Genomic DNA, 24,006 nt, shown 5'->3' with positions numbered 1-24,006 from the left:
GTGTGTGTGTGTGTGTTTCTCCCCCCACCCCCACATTCAGCTCTATCTGCCGAGTGTGCAGAAAAACCCCTCTAGCCAGGATGTGAGCAGGAGGGTCAAAGGCAAAGGGAAAGTTAATCACGCCGGGCTCGGGGTGCTCACCATTCAGCATGCATCTTGCCAAAAGTTTTTTCTGGAAGTGCGAGTCTTTGATTGTGTGTTTCCTGAAAGCAAGACCCAATCATTTCCGTGTATTCGCTGGCGGACACCCCTCCTTGATTGGGGACAAGGACAGAAACCATCCATTACGGATCTGATATATTATCCAAACAATTTAGTGTATTCATGAGGTAACCGAAACGCGGGGGCCACCACGAAATTGCCCGTAATCAATTGCCACCACCGCGAGCGAGCGAGCGAGCGAGCGTGCGTCCCCCCGGGCGGGCGCCCGGACCACTGCCACCGCCCTCCCCGCGGCGGCGGGAGCCTCCGCATCGCCGCGCCGCCTGCGCCCCGCGCCGGGGACCCCGGGGACGCCGGACAGACGCGCCCCGAGGACGCGGGGGACGAGGCGGCCTGGCCGCTGCTCCGCCGGGATCTCCGGGATCGCCGACCCGCCCGCCGCCGCCGCCGCCCCGCTGCCGGGACATCCATCCTCGCCTCTCCCTCCCTCCGCGCCGGGCGGAGCGGCCGCATTGTCCGCGTTTTGTCCTCCCCACTCCGCCTCTTCTTTTCCTTCCTTTTTTTTTTCTTCTTTCTTTTTGTTTTTTGTTTTGTTTTGTTGCTTTTGCCTCTCCCATGTTCGGGAAACCAGACAAAATGGACGTCCGGTGCCCCCCGGACGCGGAGGCGGCCCGGGGAGCCAAGAGCGCGCACCGGGAGGGCCGGGAGGGCCGGGGCGCGGAGGGCACCCTCCCCGCCGCCTTCCTCAAGGAGCCGCAGGGCGCCTTCCCGGCGGCGGGCGCGGCGGAGGACTGCAGCAAGAGCAAAGCGGGCGCCGCGGACCCGGACTACTGCCGCCGCATCCTGGTGCGAGGTAGGCACGGCGGCCGCGGGCGCGGCTCCGGGGCGGCGCCGGGGCCCGGGCTGCGCGCCCGCCCAGACCCAGACCCACCCCGGCGGGCCGGGCGGAGACGGGGTGCGGCGGGGACTTGGGGGAAAGTTGCCGGCCGTCCTCTCCCGGGGTCCCGGCTGGCCCGATGGGTGCAGTCTCCGGGGACCGCTCTCCTCCGAGCCCCGAGCGCCCCGCGCGCCGAGCTGCCGGGGAAGCTTGGGGTCTGCGCGGGCGGCCCGGGCTCCGGGCTGCGGCCTCCGATCCGGGAAGGAGCAGGGAACTTTGCGGGACTTGTGCGCGCCCGGGGCCGGAGGACCTCCCCAGAGGACCTCCCGGAGCCCAGCCCGGAGCCCGGTGGCGGACTCCCGCGCTCCTGCGGGATGAGCGCACCCGAGGGGAGCGCGGGCGCGGAGGAAGGACCGCCGGCTCCGGCCCAGCCAGTCGGCGCGCTGGGCCCAGGGCCCAGGCGCCGCGATCGGGGCTGGAACCGCGGCCTCGGTGCTCCGCGGGGCCCGGCTCTGCCGCGCGGGGTGCGCCCGGCTGGGGCGGGGAGGGAGGCCGGCCCGGCCCGGTGCCGCCCCCGCCAGCCAGCTCAGCGCCAGGCCCCGCCGGCGGGACTCGGTCCCACCTCCTCCCGCCTCCCGGGCTCCGGAGGGAGAGAGACCCAGGGGTGGGGGTGGGGGTCGCCCGAGCGCGGTCCAGTCGACTCGCTCCGGAGCTGGGGCCTGCCCGACCCGGGCTGGAGAGTGCGCGGACCCTCAGGCCACCGGGGACCCAGACCGCGAAGCCCAGGCCCCCAAGCCGGGAGGACCACCAGCAGATCTGGGGTTGCTTCCCCCTCCTCTCGGTCCGGAGGGATGTACAAAAGGCAAAAGCCTGCTTCTCCCTCCCGTCGGCGTGTGGCGGCAGCCCCTGGCCCCCCAATACACAGTCTTTGCTCCCCCCACTCCCTCCGCCTCTGAACTTGAGGCCAGAGAGGTGGAGGGAGCAGAGCGCCCTGGCGGCTGATACTTTCCCTTTCCCCAGATGCCAAGGGGTCCATCCGGGAGATCATCCTGCCCAAGGGCCTGGACCTGGACCGGCCCAAGAGGACGCGCACCTCCTTCACGGCGGAGCAGCTCTACCGGCTGGAGATGGAGTTCCAGCGCTGCCAGTACGTGGTGGGCCGCGAGAGGACCGAGCTCGCCCGCCAGCTCAACCTCTCTGAGACCCAGGTACCAACCAGGGCCAGGCCGCGGGCAGCTCTGCACCAGCCTCCGTCCGCCCCACCGCCCCCAGCCAGAGCTTCCGCAGCGCGCAGGCTGGCTCTGGTCGGAGCCTCCCGGGAGGTGGAGGAGATAGAGAGGGCGGGGGAGAAAGGTCTGAGCTTCCTTCCCTTCCATAAGCCATTCCCCCAGACCCTTAGGCATTCCAGGTCCATGCTCTGCTCCCTATTGGGGCTCCGGAGGCCCTAATACTGTCCCCATGGAATCCTTTCTGGACCCGGTCTTGAGAATCCCTTTCTTGTCTCTGCGCTAAAGGAATGGATGTTCACCCTGCTTTGGCTGCCTCATTTTTGGCCAAGTTTCCAGGCACCACCCCCTTCTGGGGATGGGAAGCCTTACCCAACACCAGGCCCATCCTGCAAGGGGCCAGAAGCTTAGGGCGGAAGCCCCCTGCTCAGGCACTGCAGACAGCCAGGGTTAGGAAAGTGCACATCCCTGATGTCTGCCTGCGCAGAACAGGCTGCCCTGGCCCGTATGGCTTCCCCTGGCCCTCCGCTTCCCAGCCCCGTTCTCAGCCTTCAGCACCCACTCAGACATCCAGGAGGCCCCCTGTCCTCCGTGCCAAGGAGGCCCGGACTGGGAGACAGATCGAGGGCCCGAGAGCCAGCACTGCCAACGCTGCTGTAGGTCTTGAGCTTCTATGAAATCCATATGATGCTCCTATGGAGCTGGCTGGCTGGACTCAGCCCCGAGAGAGGGCACTGGGGCCTGGCCAGGGCATGGCACCAGCTTGGCTCAGGCAGGGCAGACGTTGTTTTCCTAGGATCAGTCCCTTTCCCCATGCCCAGCCCTAAAGCAGGTGGGGAGCCTTTTAGGTCTGAAATCCGGACAGGACACTGAGAACCAAGGACAGACAGGGCAGACGCGCTTTCTGAGCCTGAGTGGGCCTGGCCGCTTTCCCCCAGTGTCTCTGCTCCCCTCTGTGTGCCGCTTAAAAGATCCAGACGGGATAATCTTGCCTTGTGGCTGCCATACTCCGCTGTGGGCCACCAGCTAGGCCTGAAGGGGGGCTGAGGGAGAAGGGGAAGTGAGAGGGGAGGGTGGCGGAGGGAATTTAGTCCAACACGGCCCCCTGACTTTCTCCTGCAGCTCCAAAGTTCCGGATGGAGCGTATAAGAGTGGTAAATTGAGAATCCCCTCAGCCCCTCCAATCCGGCTCCTGGTGAGAGGAGGTGGGGAAAACTCGGACCAACTATTCTTCCTGCAGCCACGTTCCTTGCTTGCTGCTAGTTGGTGGTCAGGTCCCACCTTGATAACAAGAAACAACTGTAGCCTCACCTGCCATTCTGGGGGGGGGGGCACTAAATAAGAGCTCCCCCTCCCCTGTTGGCCAGGGGCCTGGGTCCAGGGTCCAGGGTCCGGATAGGCAGGTCAATGCTTCCCCACCTTCCCCCACCCGCCTTCCCGCTCAGCATCCTCAAGCCAGGCCCCACAGGTCTGCGCCATCACCCAGTGAAATCCCTCCTGGTCTTCTTTTGAGTGAAGGTTGTGACATTTTTATTATTTTATTGGGAGTGTTAGCCAGCCTGGGCCTGCTTCCATGACCCCCGGAAGTTCAGCCTAACAGAGCTGTGTCCCCCCACTCCCCCTGGCTGCTCCTAGTTCCCAGCCGGACCTCTCCCGCTGCAGGTGGGACTAGGACTGGGGCTAAGGCTGGGGATGCGGGAAGGTCCCCACTCCCCAACCTGCACACCCCACAGCCTGCTTCTGACGCCCCGTCTGCCCTTGCTCCTCTCGCCCCGCTCGCTCCAGGTGAAGGTCTGGTTCCAGAACCGGCGCACGAAGCAGAAGAAGGACCAGGGCAAGGACTCGGAGCTGCGCTCCGTGGTGTCGGAGACGGCGGCCACGTGCAGCGTGCTGCGGCTGCTGGAGCAGGGCCGCCTGCTGTCGCCGCCCGGCCTCCCCGCGCTGCTGCCCTCCTGCGCCACCGCCACCGGCGCGCTCGGCTCGGCGCTGCGCGGGCCCAGCCTGCCGGCCCTGGGCGCGGGCTCCGCCGCCGCCGCCGCCCCGGGCCCCGCGGGCGCCGCGTCCCCGCACCCGCCGGCCGTGGGCGGCGCCCCGGGGCCCGGGCCCGCGGGGCCGGGGGGACTGCACGCGGGCGCGCCGGCCGCCGGCCACGGCCTCTTCGGCCTGCCCGTGCCCTCGCTGCTCGGCTCCGTGGCCAGCCGCCTGTCCTCCGCGCCCTTGGCCGTGGCCGGCTCGCTGGCCGGGAACCTGCAGGAACTCTCCGCGCGCTACCTGAGCTCCTCGGCCTTCGAGCCGTACTCGCGGACCGGCAGCAAAGAGGGGGCCGAGAAGAAGGCGCTGGACTGACTCGCGGGGCCCCTGTGTTTATGTGTGTGGTCTCTGTCGTGGTGGTGGTGATGGACGCGCGCGAGGTAGGCGGCGGCGACCCCGGCTCCCGGGAGAACCCGGACAGCTCTCCCTCCCAGCCAGGCTCTGCTGCCAATTTTATCTCATCTGGGCTGTTTATTTCTACATCCTCCCCCGCACCCCCCCCCCCCCCAAAAAAAAAAACTTCCTCTGAATCCAGGAGAATCCAAAGAATTAGAAAAAAGGCCCTAACAAGTTAGCCAACCCGTGCCTGGCCCTGGAGGGGGAAGGCCGGTTCCGAGGCCGGAGCGCGGGGCCTGCTCTGGGCTCTGGGTCAGGCCGCTGCGGCCCTTGGTGGTTAAAGTCTTGTGAGTATTTGGAAGAGAAAAGCTGCACGCAGAGCGCAGGGGGCTGAGCAGGCTGGCAGGTCCCCTTTAGACCAAAAAAAAAAAAAAAAAAAAAAAAAAAAAGAAACCCGTTCCTCCCTCTCGCCGCTGGAGAAACCAAGGCTGCGGGGAGCCCCTGGTCCCCGCTTTGCGGACCTCCCCGGAGAGCGGGGCGCGCAGCTCCGGGCGGACAGAGCCCGCTGCTGCGGCTTCTCTGCTGCTGAAGAAACTCCCATCGCAGCCGCCTCCTGGGCTTCTGGACCCAGGACCGGGGCAGGCGGCGGGGGAATCCTCTGATCCGATCAGCAATAATCAGGGATCGTCACCGCGCACAACCAGGGGACGTGGAACCGGTTTTAAAACGCTACTCGCCACGGAATCTGGCAGGTCTAAGGAAGAAGGCGCCACGGGGCGGTGCCAAATTAAAGCTAACCTTTTACACTGCAATTTTAAAGGGAAAAGCAAAACGAAAAGCCGGCGCTGCGAGTGGAAGAAGAAAATCCAGCATCATCTTCGATGCGGCGGGGCGGCGGCCTACAGCTGCGCGCCGCTCAGGGAGAGCGCGGCGTGGCTCCGTGGCGCTCCCCGCGCCGCCTCCCCGCGCCGTGGGCACACCGCCGGGTTTGCAGACAGATCCCTGCCCAGCGCCTCTCGAGTCCTCCCCGCTCCTGGATTCACAAAACTCTCCCGACAAGGAGGAACCGCCCCGCTTGATTTCAGAGCAGAATTTTTCTGAGCGAGAGGCCGGGGACAAAGCCTGGGACAGCGGTGCGGCCCATTCTCCTCCATCCATCCAGATGGGCACCCTGTGGCTGGGAAGCAATCCTCCCCTAAAACCCCCAGGGTTTCCCTGGCCCCACGTCCGAAACCTGGACCTCACCGGTGGTGCCACCACAGCCGTCCCCACCGCCACGCTACCCGCGTTTTAACCAAAACCACAGACGCCAGTGTCTGGAATGTATCCCTCCATCGGAAACCAGCCTAGAGCATTTTAAAAATAGTCCTTTTATTGTAAATTATTTACGTCGGAAGCTTTTTTGTTCCCTCTTTTTAGGCAAATTATTTTTAGTGGAGAAAAATAATGAACGATGATTCCACGCGGGTAGGTGTCCCGGAATCCTGGCTACTAACTTTGTTCTGAATGTTTTGGATATTTGGATGTTTTGTATTTATGTGGTGAGAGTGAAATATATCTATCTATGCGGATAAGCGCGGTGTATTTTGGTCTTGTGTTTGAAGGAGAAAACAAAAACAAGAAAAGGGAAAGGCAGACGGGGCAGATGGGGCTCAGCCTGGGGGGGGGGGGTAGAGCTCTGAGGATGAGGTTTGGGGGTGAGAGAGGGGCTGTGAGTGTGCCTCCCCTGGTCTGAGAATCTCTTCTCCAGCCTCTGTCCCAGGGGTGTCCGCCCAAAGCCCTCCACCTCCCACTTTATGTTTCTGATGTTTAGGAACTTGTCTCAGGACTGACACCCTGGCTATCCTGCCTCCTCGGGCTGCTGGTTTCTATGGTTCTCCAGCCGGCCAGGCAGCATTCTGGACTTATGCAACCCCAGGGGCGGGACAGGCAGGCCTCCCTCTCTTTTAGGATCTTCTCTCCCATCAGAGAGAAACTCTGGAGGAGCAAGAGAAGGAAGTAGCCCGTAGCTCCTGCAGGGATGTCTCCCCCACCGCACCGGCTCAGTACTTATGCGGTGATGAGGGGTGTGGACGGTGGATGTGGCAAAGGGAAATCTTGGGGATCTGGGAGGGTACCCCAGGACTCTCCTAGCCTGAGGGGCACAGAGCCCTTCTCCGTGGGCCCACACACCTCGGGCACAAGAGGGGGCCAAGTTCCCTTGGAAACCCCCCCCCCCACACACACACGTGTACTGTGCAGTGGTCCTGGAGGAGGCGGGCGCCCGGTGTGGGCGGAGGACCCCGAGTTTGGTGTGGGCCCCGGGCGTCACTGGGTTGAGGACCTTCACCATAAACTGAACCCAGGGTTTGCTGGGGGCAGCCCCCTCAGACAGTTCACTTCTGTTTCTCAAAGTCGCTGCACACCTATCCGCTTCGTTCGTTACTTTTCATTTTGTCCCCTCCCCATCCTCCCCTTCTTCCTTCTCTTCTACCTCTTTCTTCTCTTCTCTCCTACAGAACCCTGGGCTCCAGGATCTTTCTCTCATGCAGGCTGTCCATCTCTCCACCCACCCCCACTCACCTCCAAGTCCTTTCTCGCTCTCCCCTCTGTCCCTGTCTCTGCTCTGCTCTCATTCTCGCTCCCCCCTCTTTCTCTCTTCCTCTTCCTTCCTTCCCTCCCTGCCTCCCTGCCTCCTCGCCCTCTGTCTGCCACGGTGGCCCCAAGGCCAAGGTGTGGGTGGTTCTAGCTGCGGTTTCAGGGCTGGTGGTTGGGGCTAGCGAGGGGGAGAAGGTGGCAGAATTTCATGGAACAAAAGGAAAACAAAATCCCAGCTTCAGGGTCCCCAACAAGCTGGGTCCCCTCCACCAGGATCCTCCACCACTGTGCCCCACCCCTGCCAAGCAGATCCTGTAACAGCTACCCCCCCCACCCCAATCTGCCCCTTTCTCCATTTTGCATTCTTATACCTAAAAGGGGAAAGAACCAGTTATTCCATCTCCTCTGCGCCAGCCTCCCTTCCCGCCTGGCTTTGGGGAGAGCGGCTGAGCTCTCTGCCTGCCACTCAGGGAGCGCAATTGTCCTTAAAGAGTCTCTTCTGCATAGAAGACCCACACTTTCAATTAAAAAAACATTTCTGGACAATTCATCTGATTTAGTGCTTGTTTTATTTGCCCTCCTTTCCCAAGCGCCTCCAACGAACTGCCTTGGTCCCTGGAGGCCTCTGGATTCCAACTAGTGATTCAGGTCAGGGAGGAGGGAGGTGGCCTCCGTGGCAACAGCTGGCCCTGCCTGCGAGAAGGTGGAAGGGGTATCTGGGGGTCAAGGAAAACAGCCGAAGGTGTGTGTGTGTGTGTGTGTGTGTGTGTGTGTGAGGTTGGTAGAAATCTCATGCCTAGGCCTGCACAAAGCAACATTTGAGCTAGCTCAGAGCAGAAAGGAAAAGGAAGGGAAACCTCTTCCCAAACTCCTGTGAGTTTGGTGGTCAGGTGTGGGGAAGAGGTGGACAGCCGCCTGGGGAGCTGAACTGGGACGCATGCTCACAGCCACACCTGCAGTGGGCCTTCCCCCGAGCTGATATATGTTCATCATGACTGGCACTTAGCAGCCCTTCAGAGTTTACAAACAGCCTTTCACAGTCACCATCTCCATCCCTCCTCACTTTCAGAGGCTCAGCCTCATTTTAAAGAGATACACACAGGCTTACAGCAATCAGACGACTTGCTCAAGGCCACATGGGCAGAGCCCCAAGACTGTAAGCTCCGCCTCTGGCCAGGGACTCTCCTTTCGGTTTCTTTCTCCTCTCTCCCTCTTCCTCTTTCCTCCCCTCTCTCCCTTCTTTCCTCTCTTTTCCATTTTTCCTTCCACGTGTGCTCCAAATGTCTGGCTCATCATGGGACCTGAACCCGTTAGCCTCTTCCCATCCACAGCTGCCCACGCCCACGTCCAGCCCTCTTTCCACTCCACCAGCGGCCAAGGAGTTCCTTGGTGCCTCATCAAGAGGTCTGTCTGCATGTCTTCCCTGGTCCTGCTTTCTTTCCTGCCAGAACCCAACTCCTACCCTCTCCTACCCTCTAGAATGACATCTTTGAACCTCTTACCCACTCTGCCTTATACTTCCTTAACATTTTTTTAATGGAACTATCACATTCATATGGTAAACATCTATACGGTAAGTACAGTTGATGAGTTTACACACACACACACACACACACACACACACACACACCTCTTGAATTGTTCCAGTGAAATTTTTTAACTTGTCACCTTAGGCCACAGGATGACACAATACCTTCCTCTTGTTTGAAGAAATGATGTCATGTTGGTGTGACACAGAACACCTAGGAAGTCTTCCTAAGGCATCTTGAAGCCATTAAAAGTCATGGGTGCCTTCCAAATCCCTGTTGTCCGGAGGTCAAGGACTTAAGATGATCAGAACTAGAATCTACCAGGTCAGGGTTTCTCAAGACACAACTGAAAACCACTTGCTTCAGAACCACCTGTGGACTGTTTAAAATGCAGCATCCTAACCCTCAGCCCCACCCGATGAGTCAGAAACTCTGGGAATAGGATTCAGGAATGTGTGTTACTGGCAAGTTTCCCAAGTGATACTTACCCATGAAAACCTTTGCAATGGACTCCACTCAATCGCTAACTCCCCAAACATTGCAACCTCCAGCATTTGGCCCGGGGCCTGGCATTTGGTGGGAATACAATGTGTGTTTGTTATACATATTAATCCACATTTTCTGACACAGTTTAGCGTTTCTTGTCTCACATCGTAGTATTTTATTATAACACCATTTCTACACTGAGAAGCCTTTACATTTCAGAGTCTTGCTACGCGAATAAGTTTTATTTTGATGAAGCAGGAGAGGAAAAGGAATAGATTTTGATGGTTTCTTGGGTTTCGGGAGCGTCTTTTATAAACCCAAGTAGGACCCCCTTGCTGGCAAGGCTGCCCCCCTTCAGACCTGGGAGTGTGGGGGGCGCAGAAGGAGCGTTCCCCAGATTTGCTGAAGGACACTCAGATACACACCTTTCCAGGTTGGAACGGAAAGCTTCTGCTGAAGGAACATCAGTTGTGGAAGGAGCAGGGCCACCAGGTCCAGGAGCACTGGTGTGGGATGGCCAAGGGAGCTGAAGCTTACTTAGGCATTCTCTGATGGATGCTTGATGTACAACTGATCTTCCACACGGAAGCACATTTGCTTCTCCTCATATCGTGAACACAGAAAAGGAAGGCTGTGCTTTATGTGGTAATGCTGTACCTATTCTTAGAAATAACAGCAACACACACACATTCCACAGCACCACCCTGGGCCCAGGGTACCGGCATGCTTCACTGTGAAAAAGCAATTCATCGTAGTGGTTTCCAGTGTGGGGTCTAGAGTCAGTGTGACTTGGGTTCAGATCCCAGATCCACCACTTGGACAAGTTACTCAGCTGGCTGCTCTCAGCCTGTTTCCACATCTGTGAAATGAAAATGAGCGTTCCCAAAATTTTATGAGTAGTTCATGAGACAAGGCTCATACAGGATCCGGTACAATCTAGTAGAACGTTCCAATGTTAGTTACGTATAAGACGGTGTCACTGTGGAAGATGACTTGAGACTCCCTCCGGGCCTCAGTTTCCCTGTCTGTAGAGTGAAGTCCTTGACTGAGGAAGGGCTTGGAATTTCGGTTGAGTCAGTCACAAGGGAATTTACTCTCTCTCTGCCTTTAGACTGGGCACCATAGTCATCACTAAGCACAGGATTTTTATAAAAAATGATCATTGTTAATAATAAATTCTTATTTTAATGACAACACATTTGTCCATAGAAGGGAAAAGAGAACAACTCAATGAGGAAGAGACAAAGTGCAGAAACATTGGCCAAACGGCCTTTTTAAAAAATGTAATGAAGTGCTTTCTTTCTTATTGTTCTTAGATTTAACAGTGTACGAAAAGGTTGAGTTCTCATTATTCTTTTGAATTTGTTTTAACTCTTTGGATCGCTATTTCTAGATCTGATACATAGTAGGCTCTTTAACGCTTGTTGACTGACTGGAATCACAAAGTTAGTTCATTAACACAGCAGTGTATTGGGTCCTTTGGTTTCATAAGTTATCTTATGGAAATCTACCTTTTAAAACTTTTTAAATGAATTTATTGGAGGTGACGCTGGCTAATAAAATTATATAGGTTTCAGGTGTGTAATTCTATAATATCCGATATGTTATCTTTATATTTTATTGTGTGTCCACCGCCTCACATCTAGTCTCCCATTACCATTTATCCCCATTTACCCTCTTCTACTTCCCCTCACTCCCCTTTCCTCTGGCAATTACCACACTGCTGTCTGTGTCTATGGTTGTTTTGGTTTTGCTTAATCCCTTCACCCTTTAAAAAACATTTTCTTACCTATTTTAGTGCTCTCACCTTCTCTATTTCACTCGCCACCTGCCTCCCCCTGAGCCACTGGAGACTGTTAAGACATCATGACACTTCTCCCTGTGCACTTCAGAATGTATCTCCTAAGAACATCCTCCTATACAACTACGTTAACCATTAGCACATCTAAGGAAATTAACACGACTTTAAAAATATTATCTAATATCCACTATGCACTACAATTTTCCCAGTTGCCCCAACAATGTCTGATAATGTTTTTTATTTGTTTTACTTTAGGGTTAAATCTGGATTCATGTAGGACATTTAGTTATTATGTCATTTTTGTTTCTTTTAATCTAGAACAGTTGTCTGATTCCTTTCATTCTTCCATGATACTAACTTTCAGGTAGTTCAGGCCAGCTGTTTAGCAGAATGACATGCCCTGTGGATTTGGCTGTTTGCTCATGATGTCATTCAACCTGTTTCCCTATCCCTCACGTGTTTTGTGAACTGGAAATGAGACCCGTTTGGCTAGCATCCTTCACAGGTGATGTCTTGTTCAATTGCCTTCTCGTGTGGTCTGAGGAGGAAGAGAGTTCCACGTGACCATCACCACACACCTACTGAGCTCCTAGCAGGTGGCAGGTACTATACTAGATAAAGTGGGAGTTTAGAAACAATGTGTTTTCGGTTTCTTGTTTGTTTTGTTTTCTTAAGCCTCACTCAATTGCTTCCTGCAGGAGCCCTGACCAGGGCCCAGACTGGGGAGGAATCTGCAACCAAGGTATGTGCCCTTGATGGAATCAAACCTGGGACCCTTTGGTCTGCAGGCCGATGCTCTATCCATTGAGCCAGACTGGCTAGGGCAGTAGTTGGCAAACTCATTAGTCAACAGAGCCAAATATCAACAGTACACTGATTGAAATTTCTTTTGAGATCCAAATTTTTTAAACTTAAACTTCTTCTAACGCCACTTCTTCAAAATAGACTCGCCCAGGTCGTGGTATTTTGTGGAAGAGCCACATTCAAGGACCAGAGAGCCGCATGTGGCTCGCGAGCTGCAGTTTGCCGAACATGGGGCTAGGGCAACAATGTTTAACATAGTGCCTCTCACACACCTATGAGCTCCTAGTAGGTAGTATGTACTAAGTTAGATGAAGTGGGAAAATATATACAAGGTTTAACCTAGTGCTGGGCACAAGATAAATGTTCTGTAAATATTTGTTGGCTGCTGAAATATATAAAAAAGATCATGTATGACAATGAATGGTAAGTGTCAAATGAGTTGTTGGGTGGAACTGTCATGTAATTTAACAAATATTTTGAGTTGGTTGGGCAGAGCTGCTCTTATGCTCTGAGCTAGGTACTGTAGACACTGCTAGTGCATTGGGCATCTAGATGCCCCCAGTTTCCGTCCTTGAGGAAAAGAAGTCCTAGCTTTTAGACGTAGGAGAATGAATGGAGGTAGGAAGGCAGAATTTGTATGTACTTGATATATACTTGTCTATAATTATTCCTTATCCTCACAGCAGCATTGCCAAGGAAGTATCAATTTTTCTACAAAAGGCTCAAAGGTAGACTTGCCTGTTGGGGGTGTGGAGTGTCTCTAGGATTCAATCCCCAGACCTGACTGACTTCAAGTCCATCCTGGACTGAGAATATTAGACTAAAACTTAAGGAATTTCATGGATTTTCTGAAATTGTAGGCACAATTTCGTGGAAAGATGGTTATGTAGCAGGTTCTTAAAGGAACCCATGACTCTGAAAGAGAACAATCATCTTAGATTGTCAGTGTTGGAAGGATCCTGAGACATTAGAGTCCCACTGCTCTCATTCCAAATGGAGCCACCAGAAGGGGGACAGATTTGGTACAGGGTGACTCCAGCGGCAGAGCCAGCACCGGAGCCCAGGCCCCTGGGCTCTCAGGCCCGGACATCTCCTCGTTTGGCATCTCCTGTGAGGGCAGCAGAGGCTCTGAGTGGCTTGAAGGAGTTGTCATGCACTGGGCCAGATCTCCTTGGACACTGTCTTGGCAGGGAGTCCCTCAGGTGCTCTTCAAGGACCAGGTTCTAGCTTGGCACTGATTGGGAAATTGGCTCTTTATAGGTTACATCAGTAAGTGACAGCTCTAGGGTGAGCTCTGGGGTGTAGAAGAGCAATCCGACTCTCCAAGAGCCTGCTTCTTGCCCAGTGCCTCATCTTCTCCGCGGGCAGAGGAAACCCTGCCTGGGAGGTGGCAGATCAGGCCTCCTCTGAGGAGACTACAGTAGAGGGGAAGGCAGGACAAGCTGCCTTCTGAACCGGCAGAAACTTGGTCTGCATGCAGGATCTGCTGTAACATCAAGAAGTGCAATTGGTGCCCAGCCAAGGTGGCTCAGCGGATGAGCATTGACCTATGAACACGGTTTGAATTCCCAGTGAGAGCAGGCTGTGGGCTTGATCCCCAGTAGGGGGCATGTAGGAGGCAGCCAATGGATGTTTCTATCTCCCTTCTCCTTTCTCTAAAGTAAATTAAAAAAAAATTTTTTTAAAGAAGTGCAATCGGTACTCATAGCCCCTCCAATGCTCTATCTTCTGTGAGGCTTCAGGCAGCCCCACTTTCCTCTGGCCTGAAATCATAGCCCCCTTTTCATTGTCTCATCCCAATTTTAAGGCTCTTTCTATTCTACTCATCACCTGACTCTCTCTCATCATTGATGTTTCTATCTTTCCCTCTCCCTTCCTCTCTGAAGTCAATAAAAAATATATATAAAAAAACAAAACAAAACAAAAAAAACTCGCCCCAGCCGGTTTGGCTCAGTGGATAGAGTGTCAGCTTGTGGACTGAAGTGTCCCAGGTTCGATTCCAGTCAAGGGCATGTAATTGGTTGCAGGCACATCCCCAGAAGGAGGTGTGCAGGAGGCAGCTGATCAATGTTTCTCTCCCATTGATGTTTCTAACTCTCTATCCTTCTCCCTTCCTTTCTGTAAAAAAAATCAATAAAATATAATTTTAAAAAAATCTTCTTGTGTGATATATTAGCTTCTGTTTCCATCAGGAAAAATATGAGCAAGGGAGGGAAGAGGAAATGAAGGCCTCCGTGTTTATCCTCCTTCTGCCGAAATGGTCCTGAGGAGGCGGGTGACAGTGAGCGGGTGGAGGGAGGCTGGCTTCACCTGGTCCTGGTTTGCAGCGTAGCCATCTCTCTGCCTCGTAATCGAATAATAGGAACGACTGAAAGAGTAAAGGTGCCGGGCCGATCGTTATGCCCCGTCCATTCCCCACATTGATGCGGAAGGGATTTGTGTAGGTAAGTCCCATTAATGCTAATGGAAGTTACATGTGTAATTCCCCTTTTTCATCACCGAGAGAATAGAGCTTTCTATTCCCGGGTAATTATGGTGCTGGCGCTGTTAGTTTTTTCAGTTAACTTTTTCACCTGCCTTTCCTGCCTGGACTCTTAAGAAAGGGGCTGAATTCTTCTGTTCAGAAAGGAGAACTGCCAAAATATCTGAGAGGTGAAACAAATGTAACCAGATCCACTTGTTTGAGGGGCGAGGGAGGGAAAAAAAAGGCAAGAAAACACAGGACAGGAAGCTGGAGGGGGAGCCCCTGCTAATTTTCAGAGCCCAGGAAGCTTGTCGAGGTTCGGATTGTCTAACAATGCAGGGCTTTTCACCGGCTGCCCATTTCCTCAGGTGTTTGACGCGAGAGGAGAAAAAGTCCCTGACCATTTGGACGGAATTAATTTTATTTTATTTTATTTTATTATTATTTTTTTAAATATATTTTATTGATTTTATACAGAGAGGAAGGGAGAGAGATAGAGAATTAGAAACATCGATGAGAGAGAATCATCGATCAGCTGCCTCCTGCACACCCCCCACTGGGGATATGCCCGCAACCAAGGTACATGCCCTTGACCGGAATCAAACCCAGGACCCTTCAGTCCCCAAGCCGACGCTCTATCCATTGAGCCAAACCGGTCCTGGCTGGACGGAATTAATTTTAGCGGGTCAGATGTGAGTAGCAACGCCTGAGCCTTGAGAAAGCTTAATAAAGAATTGATCTCGGTTTCTGCCTAAGAGTTCATGAAATATTGGAAATACCTTGGAATCAGAGATCTGGTTTCAGGAAGCTAAAGGACGGCCATATTGCTGTCTTATTTAGAAATGTACACCTTTTGGGTGTTCCCCTGTCACCCCCGGTCCTCTGATTGGAGCCTACGTAGAGGTCATCCTATTTTGTAGGGCATAGCAGTGCCTGTTCTTTAGCCAGACATGGTAAAGTCAGTCCTAGTCTTGCTATATACATAGGTCGTTTGTTCAAAAAGGTTTTCGTGGTAGAAAGGGACAAAGGCTCAACTTTGCTGATGGAAGAAAGATATCCCTTGATACATAATCACGCTCAGGTTTTGTGGCAACTATCCAATCTCATGTAGGAAGGGATTCCCAGCGTCACCCAATTCAGTGGCCCCCAAGCTTTCAGTGATAAGGAGCTTACTCTAGCATAGGGGTGTCGAACTCAATCAGAGAAGGGGCCAAAATCTAAAATCCAGCCTAAATCGCGGGCCGAATGGTTTACTGAACAGTCATAAACTGTCATTGTGATGGAAACGCAGCGGAGTGCAGTGATGACAGCGCGGTGCGGGCCACATTGCAAGGCCTGGCGGGACGGATTTGGCCCGCGGGCCTTGTGTTTGACACATGTGCTCTAGCACTTAGTAGGGTATCCGGAGTACAGTTGGTAAGTGATTTGAATTAACTTGTCAAGAATAGGCTGGTCTCTCTTTGGACAACTCTGTGTTCGGAGGTTCTGGCTCCTGGTGAACAAAATTACGACTTCCACTCATTTTCATGTACCCTTTGGACCCTGTTTTGTTTTTTCGCCTCTCGGCCCCTGTTTCTGTCCCCTTGTTCGCTTTCTCCTGACACTTGAGAAGAATTCTTCACTGTTTCTCCGAGTTAGGAATTGACATTTCATTGGTCTGCCCTTCTCGCCCTAACCGCAGTCACAAGCTGGCTTCTGAGGCCAGGTTTTCTGACTGTGTGTTCTCCAGCCGTTCTCTTATTCCTGGGACAGCTGAACCGTATTTCTCCGAGTTGGCTCATTTCCTGAGCCTTGTAACAGAAGACCTTTTTGTCTCGCACCTGTCCTCTCGGTCTTCACACCCAGATTCCTGGTCCACCTAGCTACCTAGCCCCCGAGTCCCTTTCGGGAGAACTCATCAAAGCTTGGAAAAGACCCAGGTACAATGTTATTTGAGCTGCTTTCTCCAAAACAGCCTCATGTAGCGAAAGGAACATTAACTGAGAATTAGGAGACCTGGAAGCTAGCCTTTTCTCAGCCACAGAGGCTCCCTGTTTCACCTTTTCCCCGGCTAGATCCATTTCATCGTTGTACAACAGCCAAAGGGATCTTAAAACATAAATCGGATTATGTCACTTAAAATCCTTCAACGGTTCTTCAACCCACTTGGGTCTTTGCCCAACTTTTAAAATCTTTACTGAGGCCCCCAAGGTCCTCCATGAGGACTCCATCCTAACTACTCTCCAGCCTCGTTTTTACCTTTTTCTCTGTCGCTCGCGATGCTTCAGCCACACCGGTCATTTTGCAATGTGTGTGCTACCTCCGAGTCTTTGCATAAGCCGTTTCGACGTCTTCGAATGCGGATCCCCTCCGTTTTTGCCCGGGTAACTCTCATTCTCTAGATTTCAGCCCAAATATTATCATTTCTCCAAGAAGCACTTCCCGAGCTGACTCAATGACAGCCACCCTGGGGGCCATGCTCTGGAGACAAGCATCATCTAGACCACATGTGTCAAACACAAGGCCCGCGGGCCAAATCCGTCCCGCCAGGCCTTGCAATGTGGCCCGCACCGCGCTGTCATCACTGCACTCCGCTGCGTTTCCATCACAATGACAGTTTATGACTGTTCAGTAAACCATTCGGCCCGCGATTTAGGCTGGATTTTAGATTTTGGCCCCTTCTCTGATTGAGTTCGACACCCCTAGTCTAGACCTTTAGCCTGTGGAGGTGCACCCAGCTCTTTTTGTGGCTTTTCCTACAAGAAGATACATCTTCCACGGAGGTCCTGTCAGATTCAGGCTGAATGTGTAGGGATAGGTGCTAACGGCATACTACCTGGCTCTTAAAGAGATTTTTTAAAAATGCAGTGCACTCAACTTGAAGTGACCAAGCTCAGTAATGCCAAAAAAGGGCAGAAAATACGAAGTTATGGATCCCCTTGTTCAGGGTTTGGGAAACTGTTTTTGTACAGGGCCAGATAGTAATCCTTGCAGGCTGTGTGGGCCGTACCGTCTTTGTGGGACTCAGGACTCAACGCTGCAGTTGTTGGCTGAAAGCAACCGTAAATAGCACATAAGCAGATGCGTGCAGCCATGTTCCAATCAGACTTAAGTTTCGAAAGCATGGTGGCGTTAGACTGCTGGTCATTGTTTCCCACTCCCTGACCTAGTGTGTTCCAGATGCTTTACATATATTTACTCTTTACGGCAATCTGATAGGCAATTTTTTATCCATTCAGGGTCATAGAGGTGAAGTAGCTTGTCAGTAGTCGCCCAGTTGAGTATGGGGCAGGATTAAGATTCTAATTTGGGCTCCAAAGACATGAGAAGGGAAATGGCCAATTAAGTTTAATTCAACAAATATTTATTGAGCACTGATCATCTGATTGTGGTGATGCTAGACATGTAGAAAGACTGGCACCTTCATATTTCACTTCTCTCTGATGACCTAGTCAGAGTTTAACATTATATTGGGAGGCATTATGGTCTGATGAAAAGAAAGTGAGCTTTGGAATCCAACAAGACTCACATTTTAACTCTACTATTTAACAACTCAGTGAACTTGGATAAGTTTATTTAAGTACTGACCTAAATATCCTGAGACCAAAACTAAGTAATGATATTGGTAGATGGTAGGCCTCCATTAAATACTTTTTATTGTTGTTGTTGTTGTTGTTGTTAATCCTCACCCGAGGATATTTTTCCATTGATTTAAAAAAAACACCTTTATTGTTGTTACATAGGTCCTCCTCCCCCCGCCCCCCCATTAACCTTTTCCAGCCTGCTCCCATCCCCCACCCTAGGCCCTCACCACCCCATTGTCTGTGTCCACTGGTTAGGCATAGATGCACACAAGTTCATTGGTTGATCTCTTCCCACCCACCCTCCCCTGCCTTCCCTCTGAGGTTCATGACAGACTGTTGAACCTCCATTAATTTTTAGGGAGAGTGGGAGAGAGAGGGAAAGACAGAGAAAGACATTCATGTGAAGGAAACACATCGACTGGTTGCCTCCTGCACAAGCCCTGATGAGGGCATGGACTGGGGAGGAGCCTGCAACCAAGGTATGTGCCTTTTTTTTTTTTTTTTACATTTATTTATTTATTTATTTGTTTGTTTGTTTGATTTATTTATTTATTGATTTGATTTCAGAGAGGAAGAGAGAAGCAGAGAGATAGAAATGTCAATGATGTGAGAGAGAACTATTGACCGGCTACCCCTGCACACCCCACAGTGGGGATTAAGCCCACAACCCTGGCATATGCCCTGACTAACCGGGAATCAAGCCATGACCTTGAGGTTGATGCTCAACCACTGAGCCACATCAGCTGGGCAAGGTTCATGTCCTTGACCTATGAACCCTTTCTCCCTAATTGACCTCCCCCTCCTATGGCCCACTCCCCAGGCCTTCACCATAGTCAATGCTTATTATAGTCAGTGAACCTTTAAAAAAGATGCAGTTGGAAGAGTTAAGTGGTTTGTAGGAAAGATGCTTATGGCTCAGACGGGGCTGCTGTTACTCTGAGGATATTCTTTAGTGTCTTATTACATTATGCAAACTCCAGCTGGATGATCCAGATGTCTTATTCCATGGGCTAGATCCGTGGTCAGCAAACCGCGGCTCGAGAGCCCCTTACAGTGTGGCTCTTCCACAAAATACCACGGCCTGGGAGACTCTATTTTGTATATTTTATTGATTTTTTACAGAGAGGAAGGGAGAGAGATAGAGAGCTAGAAACATCGATGAGAGAGAAACATCGACCAGCTGCCTCCTGCACACCCCTTACCGGGGATGTGCCTGCAACCAACGTACATGCCCTTGACTGGAATTGAACCTGGGACCTTCCAGTCCGCAGGCCGACGCTCTACCACTGAGCCAAACCGGTTTCGGCAGGGAGAATCTATTTTGAAGAAGTGGCCTTAGAAGAAGTTGAAGTTTAAAAAATGTGGCTCTCCAAAGAAATTTCTATTGTTGTCCTATTGCTATTTGGCTCTGTTGACTAATGAGTTTGCCGACCACTGGGCTAGATCATCTCCATTCAGACTTTCGGAAGCACAGTACAATGCCTTCTCCTCCAACATTCGCTCCCACACAAACTTCCCGTTTCCTTTCGGTGGCTGGCCAGTGGCCTTGAGGATCGCCCTCTCCACGTTGCGGGGTGCACTTTGTCAGTGTTCTCACTAGAGGCAGCCCTCACACGCTCTTGCCCTTAATTGTGTCTGATGTGCTAGTGGGGGAAAAACAAACTTCAAAAATCAGCATGGGAAATGAAACTATAAATAGGTCATGGTTGAATATTCAGCATCTGGTACAAGCTTCCAAGTAGTACTCCATAATTTTCATATGCCCCTGCTTTTCTCAGATGAAAGGCAAACTCCTTTGACCCATGAAGCTGATCTGTGAACTCTGTCAAAAAACTCACAGCCCACGGTAGTGGATCGTGCATGCCATTAGCATAATTTGCCACCCAGGGTGTAAATGTATGTTCTCTACATGGGTCCAGAGCATAGATAGTATTTTGCGGCGTGTTAATAAGAAAAGGTTGTGTATTGGCCACGGGGCAGAGGGAATGAAAAGTTTGCCACAAGAAGTACTATCGCTTCTCTCTCCACTTTTTCCTTGCAGAAACCGGGAGTTGTAATATAAATTTTAATGGTGTCCTTGAGAGAGACAAATGAGATAGCCTGTACCTCGCAGGATCTCCGGGTGGGTCGGACAGAGTGGGGATCTGAGCTGCATAAGCATTTTGTTTGGTACCTTCGGGTGGGAACGAGAAATGCCTCGATTTGTCAGGTTCAGTCTTTACATTTCAGAGAACCTATTTATTTTTTTAAATTTCTTTATTGATTATGGTATCACATATTTGTCTTCAGAACCCCAACCCCTTTCTCATCCCAAACCCCTCCCCACGCATGCCCCCACCCCCCTGTTGTCATGCACACAAGTCCTTTGGTTGATCTCTTTCCTTACCCTCCCCCTCCCCTACCTATGTATAAGGGGCAGGAATAAAATGGAGAATTTGAGAATCTGAATTTCCCTTTGCCTTCCGTCTGGGACTTCTCTCTCTCTCTCTCTCTCTCTCTCTCTCTCTCTCTCTCTCTCGCTCTCTCTCTCTCTGTATGTGTGTGTGTGTGTGTGGCGTGGGTGTGTGCAGGACTTACTTCACTGTTATGAAGGCTTTGTACGATTTCTCTGGGATCTCCACGATGATGTTCCTCTCTCTTTAATTCCCGAAATTACCATGTGTTGGAATGCTTGGCTGCCTTTCACTCCCTCCTCAATGGACCCTTTCGCTTTTCACACCAAGGTGTCCTTCTTCGGGGTGCCAGGTCAGGCTACCAAAACAGCTTCCAGGAGGGGATTACGGCCAATTAACATCTTTGTACACAAAAGCCGCTGGCAGCTGCACAGGCAGCCTGGTGGCGGCTCCGGCGCTGCATCTTAAGTAGGGGCCTCCTGTACTTGAGTTCAAGTAGGAAGAGGTGGGCAAAGTTTGTATTTATCACGGAAAAATGCTGGTTTTTTTGGGGGGATAAAGTCTGATGGAAAGGAAAGCGGCATTCCGAAGGATCCAACATGCTCCAGGCGAATGCTGGTCTCCATTGTCTGGGGTTCTGGGAGGATGTGCGCACAGTGTGGCTCCTTCCCGGGCACATGTTCCCGGAGGTGACGTTTCTCCACGGAACCATCTTGTCCTCCCATTTCCCCTTGTTCTCCGTTTAGAGGACATTCAGCGGGGCCCCCAGGTGCTCCGAAGCCTATATGGTCTTAAAAGGCAGCCGCCTTCTCAATGAGAAACCCATCCTGTGGGTACCTGTGCCACGAAATCTGTGTGTAGGGTCAAGGACGACAGCGCAGAGAGGCGCTGGGCAAAGCTCGCTTCTGAGAGGCGTCCAGTTATTTTTGTTTTCCTTTTACTGACTACACTTTTTACGTTTTGCCTTGACTTTGGAGGTGGTGTGTATGGGTTCAGAAATTCTGGAAGGGGTAAGGATAGTAGAGGGAAAGCAATGGTGGGACACGGGCACTCAGGGAGAGTCTCACCTAGAGACGGGGGGTGGGATCTATTCAGAATCACGTGTAAGGCGGTGGTCGGCAAACTCATCAGGCCACAGAGCCAACTAGCAACAGCACAACGATTGAAATTTCTTTGGAGAGCCACGTTTTTTTTAAAACTTAAACTTCTTCTAACGCCACTTCTTCAACATAGACGTGGTCTTTTGTGGAAGAGCCACACACTCAAGGGGCCAAAGAGCCACATGTGGCTCGCGAGCCGCGGTTTGCCGGCCACGGGGGCAATGGAACCCGATTCTACCGTTGGGGGATGAGAGTTTTCAAAGACGTTTTGAAGCTCAGGGGTGAAGATGGAGTGTTTTCAATCCATCAGACAGGGTACCTTTCCAGCTTCCTTCACCAGGATTGAAAAGACGAGAGAATAAAATGCTGCCTTCAGAATGTACAGAGGGAACCCCCAAGGAAAAAAAAAAAAAGAGGCCTGAAACGAGAAAGGAATTAATAGATGGGAGATCAAAAGGTCGACGATGACCACACGTTTCCTGAGTCAGGGTGGAAAGTGTAAGGAGAGCATGCATGTCTCTCGCCCTTGCTCGCATGGGAACATGTTGTTTTTTTTGTGTGTGAAAAGTCAGCCTCGACGTCCCGAATCTAAATTACGGTCATTTTCAGCTTCCCGGGCTTTATGCATAACTCCAGAGTCTCCTTCCTTTGCGTGATATTTTCCCAAAAGCAAACCTTAATACAGTCTCACTGTGTGGCTTCCCCCCGGGGGTTCTGGTTTCAGATATGGCATTGTGAGCCCTCAGACGTGTTGAGTCCCCCCCTAATGTTAAATGGTAATTGCCAGGAGGATAGCCGGGGATGGAAACATTGTTATATTTTGTTCATTTTTCACACTTCAGCAGTCACCCGTTTTTTTTTCTCTGTCGCTGGATGCTTATTAGAGTATGAAATGCAGGTGTGTGGGAAATGGCTCGCGGACATTGACAGGTTATTTTGTTGGTCACTGCCTAATTAGTAGCATAGTGGATGCACCCTGCTAAGCTTTAGTGCGGGGCAGCAGAGCTGGTCTGTTCTAATTTCCTCGCGGCTTTGATATCCGCCAAAAGATTGACGGTTTGCACAAAAAGCCAAGGCCCGAAGGAGGCCCGAGGAAACAATGAACCTCCTTGCTTGTAGACACCACAGATGTGAGAGAAAGCTGGCGCAAGACAATCGGCTGACACTGTCTAATTGTCTCCGATGTCAGCGTCATCCATGTCTTCCCATGTAAGACGGAGAAGGCCAAGGTTGTATCCTCCCTTTATTTCGAGTCACATGATGATGTAACGTACCAAGATTTAAGTGTGCATTGTTATTGGCGCCATAGAGAAGCCGAAGCTACCTTGGGCTGGATGAATACGTGCTTCATTAATGTTGACAGCTTTTATCTTTTATTCTCTTTCGGAGTAATCCTTATCGGAATTAATAACACTTTTCAGTCATTAAAACCAAAACTCGTTTAACCGAAGGCATAAACGTTCACATGTTTGAGTTTGAACCAGCAATGTTTCTGAAAGTGGGCTCACCATCCAGGGGGCGTCACGTGAGCGTGTGGAGGGGCAATTAGAGCTAACACTTTGTTTGGAAGGAGACTTCTAAAGGATCATGTGACGAGACCACCCCCGTGAAGCCCCAGACCTACTTCTGCTTGCGGAATGGTTTTGAATATTTTCTCCCGAGGAGGAGCAAACTGGGGAAGGGGGAACCCCTAGGACCCTGGTCGGCAAACTCATTAGTCAACAGAGCCAAATATCAACAGCACGATTGAAATTTCTTCTGAGAGCCAACATTTTTAAACTTAAACTATATAGGTAGGTCCATTATTATTAACTTAATTAGGGTACTCCTAAGCTGGCCTTTGCTAAAAACTCAAGGGGCCAAAGAGTCGCATGTGGCTCGAGACTCAAGGATATGTGTGTGAAGTGCTCAGCTCAGGATCCTGCACTGTCAGCGGGGGCCACCATTCCTGCTGCAGTAGCACCTTCTGCCCACCAGGGCTTGTCTGGCGGGGGCTCTGCTCTCTCCCTTTCCTAACTGTGTGTGCCTGAGCTTCTGGCCTAACCAGTCAAGCTTAGCTCCTCAAATGTGATGTGGGGATGATAACAGAGTATACCTGATGGTGTTAACGTGGGGCATCAGGGAAAGACGATGCTGTTGTTAATAACAACAGGCACAGGGCCCACTCTGCGCTAAGGTTTCTGTTTGTTTGGGGTTCTTTTTGTTTTACGTGCATGCTACCTCACTGAACGCTTGTTGCAGAGAGTCTGGAACGTAGTCAACACTTGATACATATTAACTGCTGCTGCTGTGTTGCCTGTGGGGCCCTCAGAGCTGTTGAGTTGGAGCTCTGCTGGATTCTTCGCACATGGTTGTCGGGGACTCCGGCGAGACAGGCTCTCCACAGGCGTGTCTGATGTTCGAGATGAAGACAGTATGGCACAGGAACCCATCCCTTTTATCAGCACGTTCACCTCAGCGCCTCCCTTACCTCCCCGTCACTTCTTAAAACCTGCTCTCCTTTAAAGATAGCAACAGCATGAAGTAAGTTCAATCTTCTCCAGAGCATGGCAATTGCTGCCCTTGATTCATTCCCCCTGCAAGAAGCTGCCTGTATGCAGCTCTCCCCTCAGTGACTAAGTCAGCAGGGGTTGTGGGCAGATCTCTGTGCCCTGCAT

General features: G+C 52.0%; 1 protein-coding gene across 1 annotated transcript; it reads left to right on the top strand.

The window, feature by feature from the left end:
• Window positions 1–761: 761 nt before the first annotated feature.
• VAX1 (ventral anterior homeobox 1) lies at window positions 762–4,625 on the top strand. The gene is made up of 3 exons (XM_036438048.2): window positions 762–1,015; window positions 2,060–2,247; window positions 4,051–4,625. The coding sequence occupies exons 1-3, from the start codon at window positions 778–780 to the stop codon at window positions 4,609–4,611; spliced, it is 987 nt and encodes a 328-aa protein (XP_036293941.1). The 5' UTR covers window positions 762–777; the 3' UTR covers window positions 4,612–4,625.
• Window positions 4,626–24,006: the final 19,381 nt, after the last annotated feature.

The sequence above is a fragment of the Pipistrellus kuhlii genome, unplaced genomic scaffold, assembly GCF_014108245.1.
Source record: "Pipistrellus kuhlii isolate mPipKuh1 unplaced genomic scaffold, mPipKuh1.p scaffold_m20_p_15, whole genome shotgun sequence".
Taxonomy (NCBI): Eukaryota; Metazoa; Chordata; class Mammalia; order Chiroptera; family Vespertilionidae; genus Pipistrellus; species Pipistrellus kuhlii.
This window is presented reverse-complemented; position numbering and strand designations above follow the sequence as displayed.